The 24,048-nt window shown below is 37.0% G+C and overlaps 3 protein-coding genes across 4 annotated transcripts; all 3 read left to right on the top strand.

Moving 5' to 3' along the window:
• The first annotated feature begins 3,624 nt into the window (after window positions 1–3,624).
• LOC113734416 (uncharacterized) lies at window positions 3,625–6,918 on the top strand. 2 transcript variants are annotated; one of them, XR_003459295.2, is made up of 3 exons: window positions 3,625–4,292; window positions 5,760–6,079; window positions 6,637–6,918. XR_003459295.2 is itself a non-coding variant. In XM_027260956.2 (2 exons), the coding sequence occupies exons 1-2, from the start codon at window positions 4,029–4,031 to the stop codon at window positions 6,018–6,020; spliced, it is 525 nt and encodes a 174-aa protein (XP_027116757.1). In that variant the 5' UTR covers window positions 3,626–4,028; the 3' UTR covers window positions 6,021–6,918. The 2 variants fall into 2 exon arrangements, 1 of the variants encoding a protein (XP_027116757.1); XM_027260956.2 differs by having other exon boundaries at window positions 3,626–4,292; window positions 5,760–6,918.
• Window positions 6,919–8,642: 1,724 nt separating this feature from the next.
• LOC113734406 (probable indole-3-pyruvate monooxygenase YUCCA10) lies at window positions 8,643–10,986 on the top strand. The gene is made up of 4 exons (XM_027260941.2): window positions 8,643–9,569; window positions 9,696–9,932; window positions 10,343–10,465; window positions 10,678–10,986. The coding sequence occupies exons 1-4, from the start codon at window positions 8,943–8,945 to the stop codon at window positions 10,846–10,848; spliced, it is 1,158 nt and encodes a 385-aa protein (XP_027116742.1). The 5' UTR covers window positions 8,643–8,942; the 3' UTR covers window positions 10,849–10,986.
• A 6,279-nt stretch (window positions 10,987–17,265) lies between these two features.
• LOC113734371 (bifunctional 3-dehydroquinate dehydratase/shikimate dehydrogenase, chloroplastic-like) lies at window positions 17,266–24,009 on the top strand. The gene is made up of 10 exons (XM_027260896.2): window positions 17,266–17,852; window positions 19,729–19,834; window positions 19,992–20,222; window positions 20,783–21,123; window positions 21,353–21,416; window positions 22,189–22,297; window positions 22,490–22,639; window positions 22,725–22,873; window positions 22,979–23,141; window positions 23,446–24,009. The coding sequence occupies exons 1-10, from the start codon at window positions 17,653–17,655 to the stop codon at window positions 23,487–23,489; spliced, it is 1,557 nt and encodes a 518-aa protein (XP_027116697.1). The 5' UTR covers window positions 17,266–17,652; the 3' UTR covers window positions 23,490–24,009.
• Window positions 24,010–24,048: the final 39 nt, after the last annotated feature.

Below are 24,048 nucleotides of genomic sequence, written 5' to 3'. Positions count from 1 at the left end.
AGTGGTTAGGAAAAAAAAAAGAAGCAATCACATAAAATAAGCATTGATTAATGGCAAAATTCAATGATTTAAAATATTCAAGTGAGTTCATAGAAATTGTGAGTAGGTGAGAATAATATTTTTTTTTCTTTTATATACGTGAATATGGTTTTAAAACCTACCTAGACCGCCCAGTTGAAATGATTGAACTATTGATCAAGTAGCTATTCTAGTCAAGTTATGCCTCAAATTGAGTGAGATTTTTTTTTTTTTGGGTCAAAACGGCAACATTTCATTAACAAACAACAGATTACATAACCTAAAGCAATTGCTCCTCCACGTCTGTTTGAACAGTCTCAAGCAACCAAACTGGAAAACTAACTTTCCAATCTGCAACTACTTTTAAATTTAGAACAAATCTTGCTAAGCTATGACTAACAGAGTTGATCTCCCTTCTAACAAAGGAGAAACAACATTCCTCAAAATTATATTTTAGCAGCTTTATATCCGGTAGAACTATGGAGATAACCACATCTTCCATGTCCTTTTCTATCTTGTCTATTATGGCCTTGCAGTCGGACTCTATGATGATTCTTTCCCATCCTTCCAGTGCTGCTTTAACCATTGCAGTTCGGATTGCCAGTTCTTCCTCAAGTTTTGGTTCAGTACACGTGAAGAAGGGACATGCCCAGGTAGAAGCAGCTTTCCCTTCCAATCTCTAGCAACAATTCTCCAGCCTGCTTTTTTTGTCTGTTGGTTCAGTGCTGCTTCTGTATTCAACTTAATCCATCATTTGTCAGGAGCATGCCATCTTCCTGGTTTCCCCTCCATATGTTATAACTCCATCTCTTCCTTCTTTTCTTTTTCTTGAGCTTTTTGGTATTCCTTCTAATCTGCCAGTGCTCTACTCACTACTGTCAATGGACATCTCCCCTTCCCATTGAAATTTGTCTCATTCCTAGCCTTCCAAATTTGTCATAACAGGTTGACTGTGAATGTAATATGCTCTTACCCCTTCTCCCGTGCAGTTGCTTCCACCAACTCAGACCACGAAAGCCAAAAATTTCCTTTCAAGTTATCCAACCCATCCCATTGTATTGGCGCAACTTTCCAAATTGCCTCTGCATAACTGCATAGAAACAGCATATGTTCTATCGATTCTGAGTATATACCACAACATTTACTTAATGGATTGCCTTTCATGCTTCTAGCCTTGATTCCTTCATTGACTGGTAGGATGCCTTTCATGCATTTCCAAATAAAAATGTTTTAGTATTTGCTTCATTTTTAGATTCCATAATACCTTCCATCTTTTAGCATTAACCTCATTCCTACTTCCTGATTCCTCATTGTTCTCCTTCTTATTTCTTCCTGCCATGCTTCCCTTTGCAACTTTATATCCATACTTAACTATGTATTCCCCAGAGGCAGAATATGTCCATAATAGTCTGTCATTTGTTTCCTTAAGACTTAAAGGGATCTTCATAATACTCTCCCTATCCTCCTCAGCAAACACTTTTCAGTAGCTCATCATTCCAACTGCCATCTTTAATCAGTTCACTAACCTTACACAATCCCAGTTATGGGTTTCTTTGTGTGCTCACCTTCCTTCTTGCCACCCCTGGAATCCCATCTGTCATTCCAGATATCTATTGTTTTCTCATCTCCCATCCTCTTTCTCACCCCTTTCTCCAATAAAGGCCTTGCACTTAAAATGCTTCTTCAGCACCAAGAATTAGTGCTTCTCCTTTTCATTTTTCAGATTGAAGCGTCTTTGAAATATCTGACTTTAAGAATCTTACTCACCAATAAATTTGGCATTTTAAGTATCCTTTATAGCTGCTTAGCCAGACGTGCCTGATTGAAGTTTTCTAAATCTATAAAGCCCAAGCTCCTATTCTGTTTTGCTTCAGACAGCTTCCCCCACCTTATCCAATGCATCTTTTTTTTCTCTCTATTACTTTCCCACCGGAACTTTGCCATTTCTCTTCCAATGCACTTACATAACTCCTTTAGAAGTATGTAGCATGACATAACATATGCAGGGAGACCCATGACCAACCAAAACAGTTTTTGCTAAACCAATTCAGTCCATTCAATTGGTTAAAAAAAAGGTCAAAAAGAAAAAAAAAAGAAAAATAACCTAGAGACTAATTAGATAGGCCCAGTTTATAGTTGACTAAAGTCCAGACACAAGACTTCAATGTTATTCCTTTTTTTTATTTCTAATTTTTTACTGAATTTCCTTCAAATTCCTCTCACACTAATCATCCCTTTCTTCATCATATCACCATTAATCTCTCAAATTCCTCCAACAAAATTCCGTTTTGTGCCTAAACTATGTGCACAAATTTGATTTCTTAATGTATGATTTTTATTTTACTTTGCAATTTAATAATTTTCTAAAGTAAGATTCTTGTTTCTTGGTGTCGAGCTCGTCCCAATGATATACTTGCAGCTCTTAATTTTCTTTGCTTTTCTTTTATTTTGCTTTGTATTTTTACTTTTCTTTTAGTTTGTTTTATTATAAACTTATTAGCAAAAGGATTATACTTGCTGTTCTTAATGCATACTCAATGTGTGTGCAATCAAAAAATATATTTTATTTATTGTTATATATTTTAAATAAAATTTTTATTATTGAAACAAACTTTAATCTTTTAAACATTTTTCATAAAATAAATTTTATATTGATAGTTATAATATTTAGGGGCAGTTATGTTGAAAAAACATACTTAAAAAGTTAAAAGTAAAAATAGTTATAGATGATTAAAGTAAAAGTAGTTTTTATAATGATGAAAAAAGAAGTTTATAAAATGACAATAAATGTTAACTCAAATGTTAATCCCAAACCCATTTGTCAGGCTTTATATATAGTATAGATAAGGATGAAAATAATTCATAAAATGACAATAAATGTTAATCTCAATATTAATTGCAAATCTCATCCTGAAGCTTTATATATAGTATAGATGACCATGTGTTTAATCCTCCATAGAGGGATGTACAGATTGTAGATATGATAAAAAGTAGTAATATAAAATATATTTTTTGTTTATTTATGATGCTATGCTTTGATAACGGCCAACTTAATGGTTGAATCAATAATCCGTGACTCGGTAAGTTTTTCGATTCAATGAGCCATCTCAATTTTTTTTTTCGGTACAAAGGAGGGCTTGAGCCCGTTATATATTAACTAGACGAGGAATTGTCACTCCACAAACATCACGGCCTAGAAGTGTTCGTAATGCTTGTGGAATTACTATGTAACATTGGAATTTGACAAAAATTTGAAATATTGAGACATTGGAATTTGACAAAAATTTGATATTCACCTTTTACTTCAAAGTAGGGATGTAACGAATCAAATTATTCACGAGCAACTCGGTCAAAAGTTTGACTCGCACTAGGTCAAAATTGAGTGTGAATTGAGCGTGAGCAATTCAATAATTATTCAAGTCCGGTTCGAGGATTGATTTTTCGGTGGCTCGTCGAGCCTTACCGAGTACAAAAAAATTAATTAAAATTATATATTTAGTTATTACAATTTTACTCTTTTAGGTTTGGAAGTAATATAAATTACTATAATTACTCTTTTAGTTGAGTCAAGTACTTGACTTCGATCATACTTGCAAGAAAATGAGTATAATTGAGCCGATCTTGAGTTTTCGAACCATTTTTCGAATTCGAGTTTGAGTTCGAACTCCATTTCTGTTATTCGTTTGAATTTGAGTGCAGCAATACTTGCGTTCCATTCGGCTCGATTACGTCCCTATTTCAAAGATCACCTGACACCACTAAGCTAACACCATCGGTCGCTACTCGCCAACGAGCTTCATAAATGCTCCCAGTTTATTCGACTTTGCTCCCTTATCTAAAATTATCGCGGGAGCGTTCGTCCAAAGAAATTGACACGCCATATGTCCGTGCAATTCTCGGTTTCTTCTGTGTTCCTCTTTTTCTCCCGGCAGCAAATTGTTTTTCTGCTCTGTCCTAAAACCCGCGAAAAAAGGTCCGAGGAAAAAAGTTATCACAGATTGTTCTGAGAAATGGGTTCGGTGTTATTCTCAAATCCAACCCTGATAATGGCAGAGCTAAAGTATGTAGGCCATTATAAAATAGGAAACTCGGGCAGCCTGAATCTTTATTTTAAACCCAAATTCCATCACAAACATGAGCTCCGACTTTCCAGATTTCCAAGTCTTCTTTCTCCTTCAAACACCCAGTACAATATAGAAGGCGACCCAGAAGAAGATTCTGTTCAACACCTTAGGGTCCCAAGCAGTTGGTTAGACCCTTCGCAAGCCTTGGAGGTAAATATGTTTTGTTTTCTTTGTTTCTTTTTTAATTCTTCGTCGCAAGATTTAATGTTCGTTCACTTTTATGGGTGTCTGTGGATGGTTTGTGACTCAATCAAGTACCCATACTGGGTCTACTTGGGGTGGGGCATTGGGTTAATTAATTATGGCGATACTACTCAGTTAATTGCATAATTGTACTGATACAGCGCCTACAATTCTTTCTTTCATTTATAATTATGACATTTTTTCTGTTTATTTCCCTTGTACGCCTGTTTAAATGATTGAATGTATGCTGCTAAGTGAGAGGGTGAAAATTTGATTTGGGTGTAGCAATGATGGATTGAGCCTTCTGGCGGGCTTATAATTTAGCTCGTTATTTCTCTTTTCATCACAAAAGACGCAAAAAATAAAAACACATCTTCGTCTTGATCGTGAAATGACGGAAATGGCTCGTTTACTTGAATAAATTAGAGGATTAGGTTGCATGACTTGCTCATCCCTTGATGCAGTTTATCGGTTTCTTCCTTGTTTTCTTCTTTTTACTTTGTTTAGTCCAAAGCCTCTGTCTCGCCCAGCTCTTCCCTAAGACGCGCTTCCATAATGCTTTTCTTGTTTGCTTTAGCTGGATGACTGGAGATGACGGTTGATAGTGGTGGCTTGCCTTTCACTTTTATCCTAAATTGACCAAAGACACGTCTCAATGCGTAGCGATTCTTATCCTATGCCTTTTGTTTAAAAAAAAAAAAAAAAATCCATTGTAATGTTACTCCTCGTGGATTCTTTTGCTCTCTACAATTTGTTGTGCTATCCTCTTCTTCTTCTCTTCTTCTCCATTAAGATCAATCATGCTTAGAAGATCTTTTTTTAATCAATTTTCACTCTGGCGCACAAAGAATGGTGATGAAAGCCACTCTTCTACATTTTAAGTTTTTTAATGATCAATTTGTGTGGAAAGCTTTCGGATCTTCATTGAACATTGGTTGCCACGAAGTTTCTGTATTTAAACTTGTAACAACATGGGTTGGTTTCTACATATCATTAGATGGCTAGTCTGCTATTGATATGTCTGAATGTTTTCAGGTATTAGCATTATTTTAGAACTGGCAGGTTCGATATATCTTGCGAACTAAATATACATCTTTATTGCAAATTTGCATGTAGAACAATTTTTTAGTGCTTATTTCGATTGGAGAAAAATAGAGAAAGAAAATCTCTGTGTCACCATGGCATCCCTAGCTTTTAGAATCGAGAGAGAACTGTAACACTTGTGGACTTTCTGGTTAATCCGTCCTCGATTCTATAAATTATCTCTTGGCTACCAAGCAATCTCATTTTTGCTTTGAATAATTAGAAGCTCTTGTTGGAGAGAAGTTGCAATCCATCGTCAATTTCAAATGTTTATGGATTGCTATTTGTGATTCCATGGTTTCCTGCCCTTTATGGAAATATGGTTAATGGTTGTGTATCATAGAAGTGCAGGAATCAGAATGGCTAAGGGTGACTCTTCATAAGTGGTTGGATGATGAATACTGTCCCGAGGAAACGAACATCAAAATTAGTGAGGTTGCTAGCCACTCATTTTACAAGTCGTTGATGGAGAAAAAAACTGACCTGGGCGAAATATTGTTGGAAATGGTTCAGGAATTGGGTTCTATATCCTATCAGGAGAGCTTTCATGGAGCATTTTCATCAGCAAATGCAGCTGTTGATCTCATAATTCAACGGATACAGCAGGATTAGATTCCTGGCTAGAAAGAAGCACATCTCTAACATCATTGGTTGTTGCAGCATATTGAAAGGTATGCTGATAAAATACAGAATGACATTACTGCAAGTATCTGCACCTTAAAAATCTGACTTTATTTCTTGTCTATGGATGGGGGTCTGAGTTAAATGCCATACAATCCTTGACTGCAATACGGAATGTTTTCATTAACATTATTAAGGACAGGTGGTGGAAATTATGAAATCAATTTATCCATTTCTGGCATGAATGTTGTAATTAGAAATGCAAATGACGAGTTACCAACATTAATTTTCTGAATAGTTCTGGCCTGCAGTTATTCTGCCAAGAGGACCTGAACCATTATATTTTCTGGAAAATTATGCCGTTCTGTTACTTCCCAAACCCCTTCCCCCCTCTCCCCAAAAAAAAAAAAAAAAATCCCCCAAACCCCATTGTGTCTTTCAGGTATCCTCCCTCTTTTCTTTCCCCTGATATCTATACCTACTTCTTCTTCTACTACTTTCTACTTACCACCCAACATTGCCCTGTCATTCCCAAGGATGGTAAAACAGGGTTGATGACATTATTATGATGTTCAAGCGATTTCACAAGTTTAATCACCAATTGCAGGATTCCTGACAATGATCCATCAGGCTAAGATTATGACACACATGCCGGGTCTGTATATTAGCGACCTAGATGCATATTTCTTCCTTCTATTATGAAATTAAATTTCAGTTCCTACTTCCTGTATATTTAACATGCATTCGTGTCCGTTCGGTGACACTGTAATAAAGATTGATCCATCCTGCATCCATATCTTGAACATATAAGGTCAAACTGATGACATGCTTATTGCTTAGTTTGTAATTACCTGGGTCTTAGTTAAGAAAGGATCTGGTTTTCCCATTATATTGCTTTTTTTTTTTTTTTAAGTACTTTCCTTTGGATAAAACAACAATTGAAATCTGAAATATGAAATTTGAATTCTGCATAAATAATAAGGTATTGTTTAATAACTCAATTCAATACTTAAAATTAATGGATTCAAATTTTAATACTTTCAGATACATTTAATAATAAAAATTGAACATATGAATCAATTAAGTGGTACTCAATTTAAAATTTGATCTAAAAAATTAGTGATAAGTGATTCATTTATTATTTAATGTAATATATATTTAAATATATCAAATTTAATACTTGGCAATAACTTAACGAATTTAAACTATTTCAAATTTCAATTTTATCATCAATAGATGGGGGACCTTACCCATCATGTTCGTGTCCACCCCAACGAAGCACCAGGTGATGTCGTACAGACAAATTGGTGCTACGACGGTTGGCTCGTGACACCTGAAATTCTTGCTGTAATTCTTTATCTCTTCCAACAAATTTCTACTAAACGCAGCTCATTGAGACATGTAGAGGACGATTTCACACGTAATTTGCTTAAATAATATTTTGTTTTGAGATAGTATACGTGGATTTTCAAGATTGTGATTGAAGCAACAAATGTCCCGTCTTATTTTAAGATAAATAGTAACACGACCGCACTCAAAAAAATAAAAATAAAAATAAAAATGAAAAACATACTAGAAATTTGGAAGTAGTAACACACTAGTAGTTATGTTCTGTAATGATGTGGTTAACCTTCAATTCGAGAGCAGAGATGATAGACCATTCAACACCTTGAAGTCAATGAATTAAGAAGCAAAAAGAACACAAATAATAAAAGAACACAAACAAACACGTGTAGAGGGAAACGTGGCCCGTTTGTTTTCCACAAATTCCCCGAGTACGCCTCTTGTTACTATATTATGCCTTGCAGCTATATGCCATGTCTTGCACAAATCAAAGGAGGTCATAGCAAATCGTTTCCTTCTAGCCAATAGAATTATACTTGTATTCCTATACAAGCAAGAGTTTTATATATGTATATATATATATATATAAATCGTGTAAGTGGGAAGATTTGAATCAAAGATTTCTCACTTACACTCTCTTCCTTAAACCATCTAATTTATCCCTCACCCCTTATACGACTAAAACTATATAATAATGAATGAGTATGACAAAAGTATGGTAACTGAGGCGAGTAAATAATGGGTTTGTTTGGATAGCAGGTTTATCCCAAATAATATTTCGCTTGCATCATAAATACATTTTTCAATTCATCTTTGTATATTCCCAATCACCTTTTTATCTCACATACAAAAAAATGATACAGTAATTATTTCAAATAATACCCTATCCAAACAAACCTATTATACTATATGATGACAAAATTATGGCATATACTATATGATGACAAAATTATGGCATATACTATATGATGACAAAATTATGAGTATGCCTTGCAAGTGTATACTATGTATTCCACGTTTAAACGTGTTTGGATAGCAAGTATATACTATGTATTCCACGTCTAAGGTCATACCAAATCGTTTGCTTCTAGCCAATAGAATTATACTTGTATTCTTATACGATTAAGACTTTATAATAGTGAAGAATGAGCATGACCGCAAAAGAAATATTGTGAAATGAATCAATTAGCAGTGACCATAGAAGAAGTGGTAAAAGTATACACGGAAGAAAAGAAGAAAACAACAACAATGTACAATATTTTCAAGCCGCCGATGAGAAACTCGATGCGACTGCATGGTGAAATGGGAATTCTCGAATGGAAATTGAGACGAGCAATTCCCCACCGCCTCCGAAAAAACAAAAATAGGTGTTCATTTTCTTGTGGCCATGGATGATTACAGCACTCACAAGCATCCTCATCCCAATGAGATGTAATACGTACAACTATCTTGATGTTGATGGTGATGTTGATGGTGATGGTGGGGGGTTCTAGATTTAGATGGATACTACTCAGATTAAACATTACTAGTAGTACTTGTTTGTCAAGGCCAGCCATATTCCTCTAAGCCATGGCAACCAAAGAACAAGTGGTAATAGTAGTGGGAGCTGGGCCGTCGGGGCTTGCAACTGCAGCATGCTTGAACAACCTTTCCATTCCAAACATAGTCCTTGAGAGAGAAGATTGTTTTGCTTCCTTGTGGAAGAAATATTCCTACGACCGCCTTCATCTTCACCTGGCTAAACAGTTCTGTCAACTTCCTCTCAAGCCGTTCCCGACCACCTACCCGACTTACGTGCCCAGAGACCAGTTCTTGCGTTATTTAGACGACTACGTCTCCCATTTCAACATTTGTCCCTTGTACCAAAGATCGGTGGAGTCGGCGCGGTACGATGAAGCCGCCGAAGCATGGATTGTCAAGGCGAGGAATTTGGGTTCTTCCGATTCCGAGGAGATGGAGGAGTATTCCAGCAAGTGCTTGGTGGTGGCCACGGGAGAAACCTCCGATGCATTCATCCCGCAGCTTGAAGGTCTCAACACTTACCTGGGCGAGGTCATCCATAGCACCCGATATAAAAACGGCAAGTCCTATGAAAACAAGAATGTTTTGGTTGTTGGGTCTGGAAATTCTGGTATGGAAATTGCATTTGATCTATCAAACTACGGTGCGAAGACTTCCATCGCCGTCCGTAGCCCGGTAGGCCACTCTCTCTCTCTTTTTTCCATTTTATTTATTCATTTGGGACGTGACGACATAGGAGTATTTAGTTACCCTGGTGAGTAGTATTGGATTGCTTGAATGGGTTGGTTGTGATACATGCAGCTTCACATTCTGTCAAGGGGAATGGTATACATAGGACCGGTTTTGTTGAAATATTTTTCTCTGAATACGGTTGACTGGCTGGTGTTGATGCTGAGCAAGCTGTGGTATGGAGGAGACTTGTCCAGGTACGGAATCAAAAGGCCAGAGGAAGGTCCCTTCACCATGAAAGTTAAGTATGGCAAATACCCCGTCATTGACGTTGGAACCTGTCAGAAAATCAAATCCGGCGAGATTCAGGTGCAGTATTGCGCGATGATTTTAATACACTTTCATTAATTGAACCGTTTTTACCGCGGTACAATAGTTAGATGAACTGATAGCGCGTGGACTTTGCAAATTAATTCTGCTTCTAATTATTTTGATTTCATATGCTATCTTTCAAGGGAGAAAAAGGGGCTCTATAGAAAAGGAGAAAAAAAAAAGAAGAAGGGTTACTGCTATTTTAATCATATTTGCAGGATTGATGTGGATCAGTGGGCACGTAGCCATCTTGCTTTGCGTGTATGATTTCCATTTTCCAGTTCTGATACATGTCAACTCATGTAGAGTGATGATACAAGTATATATTCTTCGAAATTCCTTCAGTGTGAAGCATGCATGTTGTAAAATCTTATAATTTTGATACCATAAAATAAATAAATAAACAGGTACTGCCGGCAGTAGCAAGTCTTGGAGGCAATGATGTGGTGTTTGAGGATGGCAAGTCTTACCCATTTGATGCTGTTATTTTTGCAACTGGCTTTAAAAGATCGACGAATAAGTGGCTCCAGGTACAATTATAATTCGCCTTGCACAGCTGCTTTTTGAACTTCTTGCCCGTCTTCCTTCAACTTGCCATCTTCATAATATTTGCCCCACCTCCACCTGGCCAGGAATGCGTACGCACTGGAGAACAATTTATAGTAAAACCCTGATTGCTCCATCCAATTACTGATTAGTACTTATTTTTCTTTTTTTTTGTGTGCGCGTCTACTGGCCTCAGGGGGCTGATGATCTCCTGACTGACGACGGATTTGCAAAACCTGCCTTCCCTAACAACTGGAAGGGTACCAAGGGATTGTACTGCGCTGGTTTGGCAGGAAGAGGATTGTATGGAGCTGCTTTGGATGCCCAAAACATAGCCAATGATATCAAACGGGTTCTACAGTTGTGACTTCTCGATATCCAGATTTATAATTACAACATGTTGCAAAATTTGTTAGTATAAGGTTTACAGAGAGTGAAACCGTTAATGGTTTTGGGAAAGACATCAAGACTTACAGATAATAAGAGTTTTTTTTTTTTATCAAAATGACAACACTTTATTAATATTCTAACCAGATTACATAAAGGGTGGGCAACTGCCCTTACAATCTGCTTGAACAAGCTCAAGCAACCAACTTGAGAAGCTATCTTTCCATTCAGCTGAGCATTTCATATGTATCGCCATCTTAGCTAATGTATGACTGATAGAGTTGTTACAAGTCAACCCCTTTTTAGTGAAGGTAAAGCAACATTTATCAAAGTTGGATTTTAGTTTCCTGATATCAGACACCGCTGTGGACATGATTACATCATCTTCCTCTCTATTAATTTCATTCACAACCTGCATACAATTTGTTTCAAATTCCACTCTTCTCCACCCTTGTTGTTTCGCTACTAGCATAGCAGTTCCCAATATCCTATCAATCCTTTCCTTCACCTCTCCCTCATTCTCCCAATTATTACTCCAGGTCCACGGAATTCCTTCACATCCAACATCGACCAGTTCATTACTATTTATGAAAGAGTTAAAATCCTGAAATCTCATTTCAACCCTTTGTGTACCTCCCTATTTTTCATTATTCGAGGTAATGTCATTAAAATCTCCCATTATAGTCCAGTATTTACCCCACGGTATATTCTTTCTCGTTACAACCTTCCATTGTTCTCTTCTAACCTAAACATTTGAACTAGCATATCTATCTTAGCTTTACTGTCCTCTATGAGCAATTCAATAGTGAAGCTTGTAAACAACACCTTTTTCACCTACAGCTCCCTTTTCCATAATACCGCCAAACCCCCAATCCTACCAACTGGATCAACCACAAACACATTGTCAAATTTAATCCACTGTTTCACACTGTTCAAGTAGTTTTTTTTCTTTTTTTGTTTCTGACAAGAATACTAGTAAAGGAGAATGGAGTCTAATGACTTCTGTCAGTTGGGGAACTGTCAAGGGCTCTCTACATCTCGACAGTTCCACACCGCAGTCTTCATTCAGATCTTGGAGCCTCATTTAAGGTGGGCTCCAACCCCTTAGAAAGTTCCATCCAATCACTACTTCCATTCTCAATTCTACTTCTCTTCCAGTTCTCCTTCCCTCCTTGCTCCTCATCTTCTTCCTAACGTATAATCTCCACCTTCCTTTTCCTTTCCTCAATTCTAGCAACTCCCCTGTTAGCTTCACCCAATGGTTTCCTCCTGCTCACCTCTAGTACCAATCTTTTCCACTTCTTACTCACTATCTGATTTCTTTTCGTCCTACCTTTCTACTTTCCTAATTTCTTTATCCCTTCCCCTCCCTCAAATGTTAATCTACCTTCCCTCCCTTCTATCATCTCCTTTGCAATCCTGTCCTCTTTATTCCTACCTTGAGCTTCATCAATCCACATTAGATCATATGCTCCCTTATCGTTTTCCTCCACACTCCCTCTATCCTGCTGTTCCCTCTGTGTCCTCCTCTCTGCTCCTCCTATAGCCTTTCCCCCTATCATCCTTAACCCTTTTTCCCCTTGTCTCCCCTCTCCTTCCCATCATTCCTTTTCTCTGTCTCATTCTCCTCTAGCTCACTCTTTCCTTTCCTACTCATTAGATCAGTATCTATTGTCAACTCTCCCTCAGAAGTTCATTTTAGTTCCTTATCCTTGTGGAATTCTTCCATATAGGTTAACAGCAGCTTCTACTCACCTCTTCTTGCCTTCCTAGTGTCCTGAGTTTGGAATTTCTCTTCTTCAACCCTCTCAGTCCCACCCCCATTCCTATTCCTCTTGCTAGGATTTTGAGGATAACTAGCTCTCATCCAGTTACCATATTGAGGTTCCATTCTTTTATTCATTCCTCTTTTACTACAGTTCCTTTCACTATGACCTACTAATCCACAACCAAAACAGAAGTCTAGACATTTTTCATATTTAAACTCAATCCACCTCTTAATACCAGTACTATTAACCATAATCCCTCTAGGCAATGGCATAGTCAGATCAATTTCAGCCAATATTTTTAGATGTTTACCTTCATTCCCTCCACTCTGCGGAATAATCACCTTACTCACTTTGGGAAAAATACTGCCAATTTTTCTCTCCACCTCCTTCGTAACCCAGTGCAGGGGTATATTCTAGATCTGCACACAAATTAATGTTTTGCTCAATGCTTCTTCATCCTTCTCTACTCCAGTTTTCCACTGCAGCAGAATTAACGATTGACCATCATAAATCCATGACCTCCTACTCATCACTATTTCAATATCCTTTTTTCTTCTAAAAAATGAAGTGGAACAAGTTACGACCAATCTCCATTACCCTCAGATTCCTCATCTGTGACCACATGCTGCTTGCGAAGCTCTTGACTCCTCCAATATTTGCCTGCTTCTCCCCCCAAACTTTACCAATCAAGCTCTGTTTGCATTCCAGCACACATCTAGCCACTTCCTTCTCGTCCAAATATACACTGCCGCTTTCCTCTTCTGAGAGTTTGAACCTTCATAATATTAACAACATAAGTCTCACAAAACAAAGGCATGCTTTTGAACTTCCTTGACGTAGAACAAGCTTAGTAAACAAGGGATTTGATCACGTTAGAGTAGATTTGGACACTTTGACAACAGGGAAGTTATATAAGCTACAGTTTCGAAGAGAAGTTCCAGCATCCCATACTATTATTCTATTTACAGTTGGAAGGTCACAAAGTATCGATGATTTTATATAAATCTTTAGTGCTTGTAACTAATCATATTTCAGTAGATGCTCATTGAAGCGAGCCAGGGAGTGTTTGGATACCAAAATTATCTCAAATAATATTTCGCTTGCATCACAAACACATTTCTCAATCTACTTTTTTATATTCCCAACTACTTTTTATCTCACATACATCACATCACAAAAAGTGCTACAGTAATTATTTCAAATAATATTTCAAATAATACACTATCCAAACAAATATTATTTGAGTTAGATTTACGAAGTAACAGCAATGTAAATTTGAAAACATTCATCAACTGATATTCCTGCAGTTGGCTTGGTTGGACCTACAGGTAGCAGTGATTGCGAGTCTCGCAAGAATGAATCTTGCAAATCTTGATTTACGATTGGAAATCTTTAGTACCATGATGTGATGCACGTGGCCTCGTGTTAATGGTTGTCACAGCCGCTGGATAATGTGGCAATAATTGCCGAAAGGCTTGGAAGAGTGTGCCCCTACCCTGCCCTACCCTTCACCTGAAATTATTTTACATGTAAAAGTCGGATACCAGCTGCTGATTGGCTGTTCTACGGTTCTACCTCTCTTCCAGGCAATTCACAACAAAACCCCGTGGTACTATTTTTCTTTGCTTTCTGGAGACTGGAGCCTGGAGTCTGGAGTGATGATGATCAGACTTGCATCTTTCGACATAAAGAAATTCTATAGCTCGTGAAGTAAACGGATCAATCACCGTGAAACACCCTATCTACGACTTAGTGAAACTAACATTGATGCTGTTTTGAACATCTTCTATAAATCAGTAGTCTTGAACAGCTTGCTTCTATTACATCGGGTGGTGCGCAAGGGAATTTGGTTGTTTATGCTGTTTTCATTTTAAATCAAGAGCAGGGCCATTACGAGATCAACGTGTTTAGATCTCTGGTAACCAAATTGCATGATTGGTTAATTTATTACTACTACTATCAATCCAGAGAATTGACACGTCACGTAGAATCCTTTAGGACGAAGCTTGAACAGTTGCGAATTTTTGGCACATCCATGATCTGCACGTCCCGGGTTGCTCTGCAACTGGGCCACGCCATGTTACCTGACCACTTGTCTTAACTCTTAATCAAACCAGCGATATGATTCATGTCGCCATATACGAGTACCAGAACGACAACTTCGTTGACAATTTTGTTTGGGTGAAGGCATTCCAAATGTTACTGCACCGACAGTAGCAGATGGCACTTCATCTTCTCGGAGTCTTTTAATGTCTCAAAGTCAAGGTTTTTAAAGTATCTGACTTGAAAACTTTCATCCGACGTTGATGAGCAGGATTCGCTGACGGGAACAAATTAATACCTTCGCTTGCTTGCTTCGTCTTCGTCGGTTAAACCTCAGGGGATGAACGGTGCAAAAGAAGATTGAACTTTTACCCAGAGAAGACGAGGCATAAGCAGCATACGACTTTGTCAAATCTGTGTACGAATGTGGTGGTCTTTTTAACTTCTGATCAGAAGCCTCAACGTCTGCAACGGAACAAGAACGTAAAATGTAAGTCCATTTAGTTTCCAATCATCGGATTGGGGGTATGATAATTTAGCATCAGTGATTAGTGGTAAAGCAGCAGGAAGGCCAGCCAAGATACCCATCCAATAATTAGGCACGGCATCCCACGTGCCTGAGAAGACTGCATGTTAGCCTGGCCTCCTCTATTGTTTCTTCAGAAAAAGTTTACTCCAAAAAGCATGGACTCAAAAGGGTTGGGCCAATAATGGACGGTGGACCAAACCCATCTTGGTCGTGTCCACCCCAGCGAAGCACCAGGTGATGTCGTACAGACAAATTGGTGCTACGACGGTTGGCTCGTGACACCTGAAATTCTTGCTGTAGTTCTTTATCTCTTCCAACAAATTTCTACTAAACACAGCTCATTGAGACATGTAGAGGACGATTTCACACGTAATTTGTTTAAAAAATATTTTGTTTTGAGATAGTATACGTGGATTTTCAAGATTGTGATTGAAGCAACAAATGTGCTGTCTTATTTTAAGATAAATAGTAACACGACCATACTCAAAAAATAAAGGGTTATTATCACTTTACCTCCTTAACGTTCGGTGCCACTATCAATTTCCCCCTTAACGTTCTCTTTTAGTCATTTTACCCTCAAAACTAACGGTCAAATTTAACGGAGTTTGTTAATTAAAGTAAAAGTACAAGTTTAGCCCTTAAAGTTATTATCATTTTACCCTTATAAATTATAGTCTCAATATCAATTTACCCCATAGAGTTATTTTTTAGACAATTTATCCGACCATTAAACCAACTTAACAAGTTAAAAACTTTAGAAGAAAGTACCATCCTCTTTGTATAACAAAAATAATAAAAATTTGGAGTCGCTCTTCTCCTTTTTAGTATTAAGAAAAATGTCAAAGTATTAATTTCTTTTTTTTTGACAATCTTATTAATATTAAAAAAATAGAAAGATCGGAAGAGGGAGGGTGAAGAGGAGAGAGAGATAGCGAGAGAGAGAGCTCAATTCTCTTTTTTAGAAAATACAAATAAGAAAGAATTAAATACTTTTATTATTTTAAAATTATTTCATTTTACTGTTTACCACCAGATTTCAATCCTGATCTCAACAATTCATAAATTAATACGATAATGTTAGACTTTTTTTTTCTTTGCAAAATCTAATTTTCTATCTCCTTCTTTCCTATTTCTTTTTCTTTTCATAGTATCAATAAGTGTGAAAAAAGAAATTTGAGAAAACCCTTTTATTTTTATATTTTTGGATCTCTTAAAGTGAAAAAAAAGAAGAATCATCATTCTAAATTTTTTATTTTTAAATATATATATAAGGGTAAATATATTTAAAATTTTTTTACCATAGTAGTTAGATTAACGATGAAGCAAAATGCCAAGAAAATAATGTTAGGAATTAAATCGATTATATTACTATAATTAAAAGGAATAGAGTAATAATAACAGTGTGGTAATGCTATAGAATAAAAGGGTATTTTTGTCCAAAATTTCTTAACATGTTGAGTTGAATTACTTATAGGGGTGAAGTGACTAAAAAATAACGTTAGGGGATAAAAAATGATAGTAGTGATATAGTTTAAGGGGATAAAGTGATAATAACCCAAAAATAAAAATAAAAAGCATATAATTTTGGAAGTAGTAGTTATGTTCTTTAATGATGTGGTTAACCTTCAATTCAAGAGCAGAGACGATAGGCCATTCAACGCCTTGAAATCATTGAATTAAGAAGCAAAAAGAACACAAATAATTAATAAACAAACACGTGTAGAGGAAAACGTGCCCCGTTTGTTCTCCACAAATTCCCCGAGTACGCCTTGCAAGTAGATGTGGTAACTAAGGCAAAATTATTTGGACAGCAAGTATATACTACTATATTATGCCTTGCAATTATACACCATGTCTTGCACAAATCAAAGGAGGTCATAGCAAATCGTTAGCTTCTAGCTAATAGAATTATACTCGTATTCTTATACGACTAAGACTTTATAATAGTGAACGAGCATGACAAAAAAGAAATATTGTGAAATGAATCAATAAGCAGTGACCATAGGGGAAGCGGTAAAAGTACATATGGAAGAAAAGAAGAAAACAACAACAATGTACAATATTCTCAAGCCGCCAATTGACAAACTTGATGCGACTGCACGGTGAAATGCAATTCTCGAATGGAAATTGAGACAAGCAAATCCTCCACCCCTCCAAGAAAAAAAAGGTGCTCATTTTCTTGTGGCCATGGCCATGGATGATTAAGTAGTAATTGTGATTGATCATACAGAATGTCGCACTCAGATGGTGATGGTGCTTATAAAGGGGGTCGCGAGGCGCGGGTAGTTATGATATATGTCTGTCATATATACTAGCAGCACTAGTCATTATAAGTTATAGGCTTCTCTTGTGCTGCTGCTGCTGCTGCTGCCGCCTGGTTGTAGTACTGGGATCCTCTTTCGGATTGATCCTCTGTTATTAGTCAATAGATAGACATCAGGCCATGGGTTTTAGGAGCGACCTATTGATATGCACGACCTTGGAATGTGAAACCAAGGAAGAAATGCTGGCTGCCATTCACAGAGCAAAGGAAGAAGGAGCAAACCTTGTGGAACTCTGCATCGACTCCATGTCCTTCTCTCACATTTCGGAGGTGGAAGGCCTTTTGAGACAGAGAACTTTACCTTCCATTGTGTCTTTCAGGTACCCTCCCTCTTTCTTTCCCCTGATATCTATCTATACCTACCTCTTCCTCCACAACTTTCTACTCACCACCCAACATTGCCCTCTCATTCCCAAGGATGCAAGGTTGGTATAAAACAGGGTTGTTACTTTCCCTGCTTATATCTTAGCATCTTGATGCATGATTAACATAAATAATAGTTTTTTTTTTTAAATTCTTCACCTCATGTGTACCTATTACCTAATAGGTATTCGTTAACTCCTATTTTCGTAATGCTCTTCATCATTTTCTCTTTCAGTTAGCGAGAAATTTCTTCTATAGTAGCATAATGAGTTCGACTTTCATAATTTGCTATTGCAACAATACATTCCCCTCTTCTTCTTCAGATATTGACTTCGCGCATCCCCAGGATGGAGGGGAAGGGGGGGGGGGAAGAAAAGGGAAATTAGAAGTAGCTGGTTTGGTAATGTCTATGTAATAAAACATGAACAGGTGAACCATGAAGATAGTATACAGGAGTTCCTGTTTCTGTGGGCACGAGGAGGAGACAAAACAGCTGTTTCTCTCTTTAAGACTAACACTTTTCTTAGCATGCATTACTTTTACATGTGTATATTTGCTAGGACTTAAGAAGTGTGCAGCTGCACCACAGATGATGACGTTGTACATTGAATGGTTGGTAGAATAAGTCATATAAGACGACAGTGGAGGGGGTGGTAGGTAGGTGGAGTATAATGATGAAATAATGTCGACCATGCCAAGGCCGTGGGAGGTGGGGTACGCATGACAGAGTAAATAAATTCTCAAATAATATGCATTCAAATACTACTATTTAAAAACAGCTTTCAAATAATGATGAGGAGGGTTCTAGAATAATGCATTCAATCATCTTTTTTTAAACAATGCATGCTTTTAGTGATGTGTTGCTTTTTTTTTTTTTTTTTTTTTTAAGAATAAAATGTCTAGACAAATAAAAAAGAATGCATTCTGTGAAAGAATGATGCTCGGAATTTACATGTGAACAATATGATGAGTCTTGGCTCCGTTTTGATTGATTAACTGATGTACGGAACATAAAAGTGATGGAGGCTTTGAAAAATCAACCCTATCGTTTGGCTCTCTGATTATTATTATGTTCAAGCGATTTAGCAAGTAGTTCAATCACCAATTGCAGTATTGTATTGACATGTTTTAAATGATGATGATGGGTAGCTGGCGGAAATGGGTCTATTCTTTCTTAGTGACAATTAATAATGATCCATCAGGCTAATATTATGACTTTGTTGGGACTATACTATATCAAATTTAGTATTTAATAATAATTTAATAAACTAAACTACTTCGAATTTTAATTTTATCAAAAACACTCTAATTCTAATACATTTTTGCGTAAATTATTAAATAAATAAATTATCTCTTATCATTTAGAATAAATTTTACCTACAAAATTTATTGCTATTCAATTAATTCACATATTTGGTTATTAAATGTGTTCAAGATCTAAACCATCAAATTTAGGCGGTGAATTGAGTTATTAAACGGAATTTTAATCTCATGTTGGAAGAAGACTTGTAACATTTTGGAATCGCGTTAGATTTGGAAGTAGGGAATGGGATGGTAAAGAGATTTGTTGGGTCCAATTCACATTTTCATCTCGGTTTGCTGGGCGATCGTATCAATCATTAGTTTGTCGTTGCAGCCCAAAACCTACCAATAACAATTTTTTTTTAAAAAAAGAATGAATGAATGAAAGGGGAAAAAAAAAGAACAGAGAGATCTGAGGTTGCAAATCACGAGACAGTGAAAAATATAAGCTGTATAATCTTGTAGGGTGTTCGAACGGAGATCATCTTTAAGAAAGAAAAGGTAGTGATGACGATGGCGGTCTATATGCAGGTCGAATTTTCGCAGGGGAAGAGGGTGTTCATCAAAGAAGACAGGCTTGCAAGTTCTGAGGCTTGCCGTGGAATTGGACGTCGAATTCGTCCGAGTGGAATTCGAGGTTAGTGACTCGCTTACAGTTAGTATTTATATGGGAGTAATATGCTATGCTTCCCAATTCTTTATTTGTTCTTTGGCATTTTTTTTATTCCAGAAGTAGAATTTAGTATCCGCTTGACCTTACCGCAAATGAGACATGCATATGGAATTCTTTTCAGATGGCTAAGGAAGAGGTTATTACTGAGCTAATGAGCAGACGATCAAATAGCAAGATAATTATCTCAAACTACATCAACAATGGTGGCGGCGGCGGTACTCTTTGCAAAGAGAAGCTTGGGAACATCGCCATACTTCTGCAATCTACGGGGGCAGATGTCATCCAACTTGTGGTTGATGTGGCTTATATTACTGACGTCGCTCCACTTTTCCATTTGCTTGCCCATTCTCAGGTATTTTGCGTCCTTTTTCATCTCGAAATCATTTCGATATTTTTCACCCCGATAATCAGTATTATTCAGGCTACTTGCTCCGACGATCCTCCTTCTTATATCATAATGTACAAGCCACAGACAACCACTTTTGCCTCATTTTTGAAGGGTTTTATTCCCGAAACTAATGCATGAGCACTAATGAGTTTTGTGTTAAATCAATTTAAGTATTTGATCAAATTCTCAATTTATGGAAGTTGCAATCTGTGTTGAAAAGTTGCTATCTTTGCCTCGTTTTGTGGAAATCATTTATTGATTTTACGATAACTTTCCATCTTTATTTGGTTTTTGGTATTACTTTCAAGGCAAAAAGTACTCTTTTTTACCAGCCAGAATCAGTTTTGTTTACTAGGCATCGTTCTGCTTCTGTTCCAATTTTTCTGTGTCAACATTTCTTCCTTGGGATTCCAGTAATGTAGGTAGAATAGCTTGATTCTTCACCAGTAAAAGTTGTTTCAAAATTCAGCAATATAGTTTGACTTTTTCTTTTAAGACTTTGACCTATTGCACCTAACGTGTAGGTACCGCTAATTGTAAGAGCTGTGGGAGATAGAGGTCTCATAAGCCAGTTATTGGGCCCAAAATATGGTGCCATTGTGGTCTGGGGATCCTTAGGAGACAAACCTGTACTTGGGTTGCCTCCTTTGCGCAGCATCGCACAAGTCTATAACCTTGAATTTATTAATCCAGACACAAAAGTTTTTGGTGTCATTTCAAACCCAGTAGGCCATAGTAAAGGTCCCCTTCTGCACAACCCTGCTTTCAGACACACAGGATATAACGGAATTTATGTGCCTTTGCTTGTTGATAATATCAAGGAATTTTTTAGGGTATATTCAAGCAGCGATTTTGCTGGTTTCAGGTATGACTACGCTCAGCCAGGAAAAGCAGACTAAAACTCTTTTTCTGTTTTCATGATAGAATTCTACAGTATCTATGCACCTTAATTGACATGATTCACCTCATAAGCGAGCCAGAATTCATTTTTCTATTTTTTGGTTAAAACAATGATAACTATCCACTAGGTCCCATAGTTTGCATTTTGATCTATGTGGACAATCAGTTTCATGTTCTTTCATGGCTTTTTGCAGTGTTGGAATTCCCCACAAGGAAGCAGCAGTAGGGTGCTGCGATGAAGTTGATCCCTTTGCTAAGGTGTGAAAGCTTTGCAATCTGTTTAATTTTTTGTGGTTGTACCAATGTGAATGTATCCATTCAGGAAGTATTTGTCCTTCACATCATCTTAAAATAGTGTTTCCAAAGTTGATGCCCTTCAGTTGAAGTGGGTATATAGTTAAAGCTGGAGATAGATTTCAATTTCTTTATATGGGACAAGCTTGAGAAGGTTTCATGTTCTGATTTCTGATTAGTGTTCTTACTTTTAGAAGCTTAATAACATAATGGCGGACATTTGCTTTTATGTGTCATCATTGCTGCCTTGTCAGTGGATCTATGCTGTATAAGTGAGATTACTCTAGTGTCTCTAATGGGAAGTTTGAATGTATTTTCTAATTATGTGTAGAGTCTCTTGCATGGAATTTATAGAGTGGTGGTCGTTGGCAGGGAATGCTATATTGTGTGAAAAAAATTGATTATGAGAATAACTTATAACCATTTCAAGATGGATTGAGTCATTTAAACAACAGTGTATAATCGAAGAATAGCTTGCGGCCTTTCAGTGCGTCTATTAACCCTGTTAATTTCACATTTCCTATAATTTAACATGTTTCATCATACTTATTATATACTAGGATTCGGGAATCACGTTGATCAGAAATTCTTAAAATTCCAGAATGAAATTCTGATTGGATATGCCTACAAAATTAGCCTCTACATACATATTCTATGGTTCATTGTTTAAAATTTTTCCGACTTATGTTGCATTTGCTATACTCCTTTCTAACTCTAATTATTCATTCACAATTAGTCTATTGGAGCTGTAAACACCATTATTCGAAGGCCTACTGATGGGAAGTTGATTGGTTACAACACAGACTGCCATGCTTGTATAACTGCAATTGAAGAAGCACTTAGAGGTACTCTTGCTTTCTTCATTGTGGTATCTATGTTAAGCTAAAACCATCAAGATTTCTTCCATTTCATAAATTTGATACAATCAGATAATATTGTATTTCATATTCGAGGTTAGTTTCTGTGTGTCAGCATGTACATTACTTACATCCAGAGATAACATGAGTTTTTTTTTTTTGCAATTTGTGGAATGACAGAAAGACAAATTATCAATGGGCAGGCATCACATACTTCTCCTATTGCTGGGAAATTGTTTGTCTTGATTGGTGCTGGTGGAGCTGGAAGAGCTATGGCTTTTGGTGCCAAGAGCAAAGGGGCAAGAGTTGTCATTTTCAATCGCAACTTCGGTAAAAATCATCGCCTTTGCTTCTAGGTTGTCCCCTGTGTCTGCTATCCACTTGTGTTTGACTGACTAAAGTAGTCTTTAAATAGAGAGGGCAAAAGCTCTTGCTTCAGCGGTATCTGGTGAAGCTCTGCCCTATGAATGTTTAGACACATATTGCGCAGAGAAGGGGATGATTCTGGCAAATGCTTCTGCTGTGGGGATGCAGCCAAACGCAGATCAAACCCCTGTTCCTAAGGTTCTCATTCTTACTAAATTTACTTCATACCGTTTGGTGTTGGTATAGGCATACCGTTTAGGGCTACTCTAATGATTTATTTCTCCATACATCTCTGATTTTTAGGAGGCCTTGAAATCATATGAGCTGGTTTTTGATGCTGTTTACACGCCAAGAAACACTCGACTGTTGCAAGAGGCTGCAGAGATTGGAGCAATTGTAGTAAGCGGTGTTGAGATGTTCATCAGACAGGCTCTTGGTCAATTCAAATTATTCACTGGTGGATTAGGTACTTATTCTCTCCTAACGAAAATAGTTTCTTCAGAGGACCGCTTAACTTGTGCTTATATAAAGGAGTCAGCGACCCTTTAATTAGCATCAACTAAAAGCTCATGGATTGTTACATTTTAAAGTAATGGAGTTTTCACATGATTTTGTTATCCCTGTGCTTTTAAAGTTGATAAATTGATGAAGAGAATATACAAGATCAATGAGTTCCATGGAAATTTTCTAGGTTATAGAACAATGCCTATCTAAGTCTTATATAAGCTTTCACTTAAACCTTCGTGATTTTAACTTTCGATGTTTCGCAGCCCCAGAGGACTTCATGCGCAAGACTGTATTGGAAAAGTTTTGATTTGACTTGAGCACAAAAAAGAGCCAATTTCCTTGAGATTATGGCAAGTCAAGCGTCGGGCCTCATCTGATGAAGCTGGTCAGAATCGTACTGTATCATAGCATTGCTTATGAGCTTTATGCACAGCAGCTTGTTACGGAGGAATGAGCGAACCAAATATTGGAGTTTCTCTGTCTTTCCCCCCTTGAGAGTAATTTGTCTGTTGTCTAGATCTATGAGCAATAATCACCGTATATAGAATATTCTCTTTTAAGGTGGCTAATATCTTGTAATATGAGAACACAAGATGTTGAAATATTAGAAGGTCCTGAAGTACTGACTGCATTAAAACGCGGGTTTTCTGGTCTTGATATGGTACTTGCTACCTGACAAAGTGGTTTTGTGGTCTCAACTCAAAGTAGTGTCGATAGAGTTTTGGGGGTTTTTTGGTCTTAAAACTAGTACTGTATTACCTTTTACTTTTGCTCTTTACTTTTTCTATAGAATCTCTGTGGTAATCCTAGGACTGCGCATTTCTTGATTTCCTCGTCTTCATTCATTGTATACTATTTAACAAGTC

This window comes from Coffea arabica, chromosome 1e, assembly GCF_036785885.1.
Source record: "Coffea arabica cultivar ET-39 chromosome 1e, Coffea Arabica ET-39 HiFi, whole genome shotgun sequence".
Taxonomy (NCBI): domain Eukaryota; kingdom Viridiplantae; phylum Streptophyta; class Magnoliopsida; order Gentianales; family Rubiaceae; genus Coffea; species Coffea arabica.
This window is presented reverse-complemented; position numbering and strand designations above follow the sequence as displayed.

Excerpts from the sequence above, each read along its gene's own strand:
- LOC113734371 (XM_027260896.2), top strand. The coding sequence starts at position 17,653 with ATGGGTTTTAGGAGCGACCTATTGATATGCACGACCTTGGAATGTGAA. Across the intron at positions 22,298-22,489 it reads AATTGAAGAAGCACTTAGAG|AAAGACAAATTATCAATGGG; the intron begins GTACTCTTGCTT and ends GTGGAATGACAG. Across the intron at positions 22,640-22,724 it reads CATTTTCAATCGCAACTTCG|AGAGGGCAAAAGCTCTTGCT; the intron begins GTAAAAATCATC and ends GTCTTTAAATAG.
- LOC113734416 (XM_027260956.2), top strand. The coding sequence starts at position 4,029 with ATGGGTTCGGTGTTATTCTCAAATCCAACCCTGATAATGGCAGAGCTA. Across the intron at positions 4,293-5,759 it reads ACCCTTCGCAAGCCTTGGAG|GAATCAGAATGGCTAAGGGT; the intron begins GTAAATATGTTT and ends ATAGAAGTGCAG.
- LOC113734406 (XM_027260941.2), top strand. The coding sequence starts at position 8,943 with ATGGCAACCAAAGAACAAGTGGTAATAGTAGTGGGAGCTGGGCCGTCG. Across the intron at positions 9,570-9,695 it reads CCATCGCCGTCCGTAGCCCG|CTTCACATTCTGTCAAGGGG; the intron begins GTAGGCCACTCT and ends TGATACATGCAG. Across the intron at positions 10,466-10,677 it reads CGACGAATAAGTGGCTCCAG|GGGGCTGATGATCTCCTGAC; the intron begins GTACAATTATAA and ends TACTGGCCTCAG.